The sequence below is a fragment of the Daphnia magna genome, linkage group LG10 (genome assembly GCF_020631705.1).
Source record: "Daphnia magna isolate NIES linkage group LG10, ASM2063170v1.1, whole genome shotgun sequence".
Lineage (NCBI taxonomy): Eukaryota > Metazoa > Arthropoda > Branchiopoda > Diplostraca > Daphniidae > Daphnia > Daphnia magna.
Genome location: NC_059191.1, coordinates 7,793,289 through 7,800,994, shown reverse-complemented (window position 1 = coordinate 7,800,994; position 7,706 = coordinate 7,793,289). Strand labels below are relative to the sequence as shown.

Here is a 7,706-nt window from a genome sequence, read left to right as displayed (position 1 = left end):
GAAATGGAACTCGATAAAAAGAATGTTAGTCGGCTTCGTCGCACATAATATGTGGTATAGAGTACATCAATAAAGTAAACATAAAACAGTTCGTGAGCCAAATAAACATATCAACAGCATGTTGAGCTGCGAATCATTTCTCAAATAACATCCCAGGCGATTTTTTCAAAATATAACTTAGGCTAACGGGCTCCTAGATTTGCAAGCATATCTGTTTTATCTTCTACTTTTGATTTCTTTTTATTTTCTATGGATTTTTATCTCCAGTAATCAAACAAAGTTTTTGTGTGTTTTTCTAAAGAAGTGTTAGAGGCCGCAGATGCGCATCATTGGGTCAATCAGTTTCTCGTCGGCGGCAGACAGATGGCAGTGAAAGCAGACGAAGACGTGACATTTGAGAATCTCAAAGAAGAAAAACAAGAGCGCAGACCAAATATCTTTCTCTTATCATTTACGACGCATCATGGAAACGAAAGACGAAGAAGTTGCAGCGTTCATTTCTAGAATATTTAACGAAATTGTCAGCAGCCCGCTCAATTTGGCTCTTTTGGGCGCCATCGGATATGTTGCTTACAAAATTATCGCTACCCAAATGGAAGAGAGAAAAGTTAAACCGGAAGAACCTCCTTTACCAAAGGTGCCTCTAGAGTGTCATAGATTTTCACGGTAAACATCTGTTATTGTTTGTTTAATCAACATGTTTCTAGCTTAGAAAACAAGATATGACAATGGAGCAACTGAAGCAGTACAACGGAACTGGACCTGAAGGACGAGTTTTGGTAGCAGTCAATGGAAAAGTTTTTGATGTCACCAAAGGTATGATAACTGGTATAAGCTACTGCTATTACAGTAGGATAAAGATTAACATGAATATTTTAAAAAGATCAAAAATAGTTCAAGTTATCCACATACAATTTTCTGTATTAATAGAACCCTATTGGTTCTGGTGTGATGATGTTCATTCTATCCTCAAATTATTTAGTTGTGTGTACTCTGAATACAAAACACTCTGATATTGAAAATTATTTCAGGTAAACGCTTCTATGGGCCTGGAGGACCTTACGCGGCGTTTGCCGGACGTGACGCTTCTCGTGGTCTTGCTACCTTCTCGGTTGCTGCCTCTGAAGAGTTTGATGACCTTTCGGACCTCACTCCTGTTCAGAAAGAATCAGTGAAAGAATGGGAAACACAGTTTACTGGTTAGTGACTTTTTTCCGTCGTTATTATGCATTCTTCCGTAAAACGTTGTCCCCACTTTAGAGAAATACGAGTACATCGGTCGACTCTTGAGACCAGGAGAATTATCACGAAACTACTCAGATGGGGAGACAGAAGGAGAAAGCAGCGAGGAAGAGGATGTGACTCGGCCGAAAGCCGAGTAGTCTTGTCACCTATTTTTCTCACCGATGTGTATAGCTGGTGTATTTTGTTCCCTTGAAGAGATGGAAAATTGTCTCTCGATTTTCCAAGTCTAAAATTCTTGTTTCAAAAAAGATTCAGATTAAAATTTGGCAATTATCTAGCTTGTTTACACACTGCAAACTTATTTTTTCTTATCTTTATAGTTAAAAAATTATATTGTTCAATTGTGTACTAGGTCCATAATAAAAGGTGCCATCTCTGGATGCACACTCTACATCTGGGATAAAAGCTCAATATAAAATATCATTAAATGAACAAGTCTTAAATTAATTTTAGTTTGCTCTCTGCAAATTTTGCACTTAGTAGCTTCATAACTGCTGCATGAGGAAGGTCAGCTCTAGATGATTTTATGACTCCATAGTTCTCTTTAACGAATAAAGCGAAAGCATTGGGTGTTCGTGGAGTCTTAGGTTTTGCCATGGCTCCTTCTTCCTTTGCCGCTTCACTACTTGAAGGCTCTAGAAGGAGAAAATAAAATTGTGGTAATTTAGGCCCTGCCTGTTTATCGCATTTATCCCTTCCAACCTTGACTGAGCTGCAGTTGTCCTCTGCACATTGGGCAGACATGTGTCGTAGTATCGATGGATTTAGAATGCCTTCCAACTGAATATTTACAGCGGACACAGTTATAATAAAATTTGAAGGATATTTCATAGTTGTGACAACGAGTTATCGGTGGCAGTTCGGGAAATATTTTTAATGCTCGGTTCGCCCATTTTCGCCAAACCGGGCCATGTCCTGCAAAAGAGAACCCAAAGTATAAGGTGCAACCTATGATAATGCCAAACTTAAACTCTATTTCCGGGTACCTCCTCTGCAATTGTCGATCATCCAAGTGGCTGCAATAAATACATCATGGTAAATTAATTAATTTAGAAAGTAAGTGAATTTATAAAACGATTCTACAAATTGATCCTCTACCTGCATGGCAGAGCTCATGAACCAGGGTGTCCCTAAGCCGGCAAGGCGTATCTACAACTTTAACAGATAGCTCAATACGTGACTCGAAGCTTGTGGCAGCGGATCCGTTTTCCCGCTTGGTGAAATGGCGACAGTAACCAGCGGTCCGAGTAAGACGAGAGTTCCACGTTATTGAAAATTCAGTTTGAAAATGGCTGTGAAATATTCCTTCATTAAACATTTTGAAAAGTCGGTTGGTCAATTCGTCACGATTCTTGCGAAAATTCTTTATATAAGGAATTGCATCTGCATGTCGACAGTCTTGAGGAACTTCAGGCGAAAGAGAAGCGAGGAAACTTCGCTGGGATTCGCATGGGGGCTGTTTAAAAATGGTGGGGCATTTGGCATTTTTCTTTTGTCTTGGTTTGATCACTTTCTTCAATTTTATTGTCGGTGCTGGCGATTCATTAATCGTCAGGCTAGCAAATACATCTTCTAATTCAGATTCAGACTCTGGTATAGTAATTGGTGCTGGTGAATGGTTTCTTGTTGGGAAAATCTCTGGCATTGCTTGATGACGTTTAACTTCTGGTGATGACGGGATCTCTTCATCAGAAGAAATGTGCAGTGTAACCAAAGGTTTCTTGTAAGATCTTGAAATCGTTAAAGAATCTTCAGACTCTATTTCTTCTTCTTCAGAAGTGCTTTCTGCTACATGGCGTGAAGGCCGTTCTGGAATTGCCAACCTTTCCTGTAGTGAAGTGGTGACACACTGTGAATCAAAGCTGTCGTCAATCGTTGATCCTGAAAATTTTAGTATTGATTATTATTCTACTATGTTGTTTTTTCTATATTAGAAATAATACTGAATGTATGATTTTTCTAGAAAGTAAAACTGTTCCGGCAATCTTACCTAATCCAACGCAAATTTCGTCATCAGAACTTAAAACAACCGTGTTATCTCCAGGGTTTCTTAAAGCTGTCTGACGGTTCAGCTTACAAACTCGATCATAGATTTGGTAATTTTTTCTAGAATTCTCTTCAAAACTATTAGATTTCACATCACTATCTTCAGTTGGAGTAGATGATTCCTCTGCATTTTGAAGCCACTTACGAATCAAAGAATACTCAATCAGAGATTCATCGACAGTGTCAGCATTTTGATTAGCGTTAGCTACATCTTTTGAAGAGTCACACCGAATGAGCTCTTCATCAGAACTGTCATCAACCAAAATTGTATGACCAGGAAGGCAATTGCTTGTTGTCAATGGTTTCTTTTTACAGGAACTAAAAATGAAAGATGCAGAGATTTTTTGTTTTGAAGTTGTATCTGGAGTCATGAATGGATCTTTATTTTCTATTGCTTTTTTATGCCTAGTCAATGACAGCTTGCAGGCATGGTCTGTGAAATAAAGAAATTTTTAACCAAGGGAAACACTGGCTTTAGAAATAAACTTTTACTAACCTCTTGTAGGTTGCACAGGCGTTGTGTTTGAAGCAGTAGAAGAAACCTTCTTCTTACGCCTCATCGTCATTAAAGGAGACAGGCTGTCGTCATCAGATGACATTACTTGCTGAAATAAAACAAGATCTCCTTTGAAAAGACTGATACAACAGAAAGATTTTTCGCTCACCGTGTGGGAGCAGGAAATTAAAATGTCCTCGTTTGAAGAAGAGGAGGTACTTTTTTACTGCACTAGGTTGGCACGCTAATCTTTCGATTGTCTTCGTTGCATGCACATATATAGCTTGGAAAATGTCTTTTGTATATCGCAGAAACCAGTGAAAATTGCTGTCGGTTGAACTCCGGCAGGTATTACAAACAGGAAAGAACGATACGATTTAGCGATTCATAATTTGATTTCTGCATTGCTGCAACGGATTCATGACGAGGTTGCTGAAATGACCGCCAGATGGACGACAGCTATAGCTAGCAGCCTTAATAGCAACTCACAAGCATACTTCGTAGTTCAGACTTCAATACTTCAATATATTTATACTTCAAAATACTTAAATAATACTTGGTGTCGCAAGAAACAAACGAAAACCAGCGTCGTGAGTCCGGGCTGTCTACACGTAGGTATTAATATGAAGATTTCTGTCTTTCGTTGCATTGCCGGCGCATCCGGCGATCGAATGGATCTTCGTCATCTCAATGATGAAGAAGAACGACGGGATTTGTAACCATAACAGACAATTTGATGGTCGACAAGTCCATGGGATCGTGTCACAAAGTTTGAATGTGGAACCGGCAACTGACAGTCGATCCGTCGGTCCCTTCCGTCACCGCAGTTCACTTTAGTTCAGCAGATAATCCATGGCTTTCTTTCTTTCTTTCCTATATTTCTATAGTTAGTGGTTCCTCATTCGGACATCTCGGATTTCATCAGCCCCCTCTCGTTTTGCATAGGATTTTCTCAACAATGAACCCCGCCATTTGTTTACAACAACCGACAGCAGTTTTCTTTCGTTTTTCTTTTATTTTGTCATTGAATTTTCTGTACCATTTCTGGTCGCCATTATTTGTGCATATGTTCATTGTCCATCTTTTTCCGCTTAGAAACGAAACAAATAAACTCGCAAAAGCTGCCCCTTTTTTTATTTTTACAAATATATAGCATAGATGATGAACGGATGAACGATTCGGAGTTGGAGTTATTTGACTTATACATCGATGTATTAAGTTGCTGCTACGTACGACCCCTCGGATGCGACCATCTTTTGATCCAGACGAACGGAAAGAACAAGAATGAACGTACTTTAGCTCCATTAAGACAATTACAAATGTAATATCCGCACGGAAAACTGTTGCAGGCCTTTTGTCCGCCATCCAGCATGATCGAGTGGGCTGTAAGTGAGTAGCATATCATCCTGTCCAGTTTCTCCCCCTCCCCCCTTTGACATCCAAACGCTTAAAAATCGCCCACGTTATTGCAATTGAACAGCGATAACGTAACGGGATGACGTGATATCTTGCTCGTACTCGGTGGATGTCTTAATACCGTCACGTAGGTTGATTTTGATTTAAACGCCTTACGTGTGTAAAGCAGTCGTTCTAGATAAAGCTAAGCTGAAGAAAGCCGTCTGTCATAAGTCAATCCTGAGAAGTATCTGGATACAGAGGGGAAACCAACAAGGACTATGCTACTCGAATGCGTATTTCGCTTCGATCCAATTCCATTTGTCAAACGTTGCTGGTCAAAAGGAGGAAAAGACTAAGTGCAGACAAAGACGAACTGTGGGAGAGTTGAAGGGGGAAAAAAAGATTTCCTGGGTTACCCCTCGTCCAAGAAGATCACGGAAAGAAGAGCTTTCCTTGAGGTAAGACGATCGGAATCGGGTTATTATTTAAAGGGCTCTATTTGTAAAGTGTGTGGTAAGCTGTAAGATACAGCCATAGCAAAAGCTTTTGTGTAAAGCTCAAGGCGAAAGGTTAAAATTTCATAACAAAGATGTACATAGTGGGATTGCAAAGCAAGTCAAAAGTTAGTCGAGTTTTAATTTGGTCAATCAGAAAGCCGAGTGCCATTTACATCCAACACGGATACGTTCCAGAGGGGCAGCGTACAAGTAAAGAAGGAATACAATCCTCTCATTCCTCCGACGTCTCTGTCATCTCTTGTGATGCTGGTCGACTTTTTTTTTTTACTCCACAACCCCTTCTGCTTGTTCTTGTTTCCCTTTCACTTTGCTTCCTGTCCAATGGGTCGTCAACAGAATGAAATTCCGCTACTTTGTGTGTGTAGTACAGCGCTGATTCGAAACACATGTGTTATATCAGTCCCCAGTCGTGGGAAAGCCACCCCCGCTTCTGTTTTGTTTTGTGTGTTTTTTTATTTTTTGTTCTTCTCCCCTTTTAGTTAGAACTAAAGGGGAATGTGAAGAGCCTATAAGTTCTTATAGTTCTTTGTTTTTTTTCTTTCCTCGGCCGCTGACAGTTGAACACTGATTAATAGATAACGTCAAGAGGGGCCTCCCCATGCGCACATGAACAACGTAAATGCTTTAACAAGTCCTGATGGCATTATAATTCCAGTGTTTTTGGTTGCTGAATTTTTTTAGTAAAACCGCACAATTCTTGAAATTGAAACAAAACAAAACAATGATGCGTCACGTATCGTGAAGAGTGGGCGTAACAGTTAATGTTGTTTATTTTGAAAAGATATTTACGAGGGTCGGTGAGGGTAGTGGATGTTGTGCGTTGAGCTCCGCTAATGACGTTATACGTCGCCAGCCGCAGAGTAACGAAAGACGAAACAAACGAACATCAACGCCAAGTAGAAAACACGGTTAACTAGCACGATGCTGTTATTCTTCAATCACACAACGCCGTTTGAATTTTCTTTTTCTCCGCTTTCCATTTCATTTATCTTCTTCGGGTTCCCTCTTTTATTTTATTTTTTTGGGGGGTTTTAAAGAAAGGAAAGAGCAGAATCGGATGGATGTTAGACGATAGCGAGAGACAAAGTCATTGTGTGTTGAAACTGAGAAGACAAAAGCTCGCCGTCGAGTAAACAAACAGCCGATTGAAAAGGGCTAAAAGTCACCGACAAACAAAGAGCTGCGGAAGGATCAATGGCACTACTGCAATTTTTTGTCTCTCAAAGGAACGGGAAACGTAGATGAAAACAAACGCCGCCCTGCTGAAATGTTTGAATTGAACCAATGTTTATGAGACAAGTTCAAGCGCGGTTTTCCCGTCATTATAAAGCATTTCAAGATGTAAAAAGAAAGCAACAACAAAAAACAAAAAAAAAGGAGCAAGAAGAAAGGCACCAATCAGCGTGGAATAGACAACAATAGCCGACATGTAACATAAACAGCAGTTCCACGAGTCAAATATAAAATGCTTAGTCCGTGTAAACAGAAATGAAAGGAAGCGGCGCCACTCTGTTTATCAACTGGTTTTATTTGTGAATCGCGCAAAAAGCAACAGAAAATGAAAAATGATGTCAATTTCTAAATGTGTACCGTCTACGATTGCTTATACTCCAATTAGAATGCTGTGTGAAACAATGGTTCGTTTATTGTCGACCGTTTGTCGGTTCATTTTGAAAATCCTTTCACTACGCCGTTTCTACCACAGATGCGTCTTTAAACAATCACGCACAATACATGTGACCACACCCAATAATTTATTTTTAGAATCCATTTTAACCTATAAAATCGCCTGACTTCTTTATCATTTTCTACCTTATTTCGGGAGCGCTTGGGCTGACGGCTTCTTTTTGTAGTCGGCCTAATTTATTGATTGAAATCATCCCGCCTGCCTACATTTCGTTGTTCAAAGACCATTGGTTCAGCATAAGGAGAACAGAAAGGCGTGCGTGGAACGCGCTCACGTCGCCCCATGTCTTATGGACGTAGAGCAATCGTTCGGTACC

General features: G+C 39.9%; 2 protein-coding genes and 1 long non-coding RNA gene across 3 annotated transcripts; 2 read left to right on the top strand and 1 right to left on the bottom strand.

Annotated features, from left to right (window-relative positions):
- The first annotated feature begins 379 nt into the window (after window positions 1-379).
- Window positions 380-1,677, top strand: LOC116932208 (membrane-associated progesterone receptor component 1). Its single transcript, XM_032940010.2, has 4 exons — window positions 380-637; window positions 708-816; window positions 1,032-1,199; window positions 1,261-1,677. The coding sequence occupies exons 1-4, from the start codon at window positions 464-466 to the stop codon at window positions 1,380-1,382; spliced, it is 573 nt and encodes a 190-aa protein (XP_032795901.1). The 5' UTR covers window positions 380-463; the 3' UTR covers window positions 1,383-1,677.
- LOC116932156 (acidic repeat-containing protein) lies at window positions 1,577-4,098 on the bottom strand. Its single transcript, XM_032939935.2, has 7 exons — window positions 3,957-4,098; window positions 3,788-3,896; window positions 3,236-3,724; window positions 2,344-3,126; window positions 2,232-2,261; window positions 1,948-2,160; window positions 1,577-1,880 (listed from the first exon to the last, which is right to left on the bottom strand). The coding sequence occupies exons 2-7, from the start codon at window positions 3,888-3,890 to the stop codon at window positions 1,684-1,686; spliced, it is 1,815 nt and encodes a 604-aa protein (XP_032795826.2). The 5' UTR covers window positions 3,891-3,896; window positions 3,957-4,098; the 3' UTR covers window positions 1,577-1,683.
- Window positions 3,015-4,883, top strand: LOC123477019. Its single transcript, XR_006652125.1, has 3 exons — window positions 3,015-3,138; window positions 3,209-4,402; window positions 4,675-4,883. It is a non-coding gene; the product is annotated as an uncharacterized LOC123477019 (long non-coding RNA).
- Window positions 4,884-7,706: the final 2,823 nt, after the last annotated feature.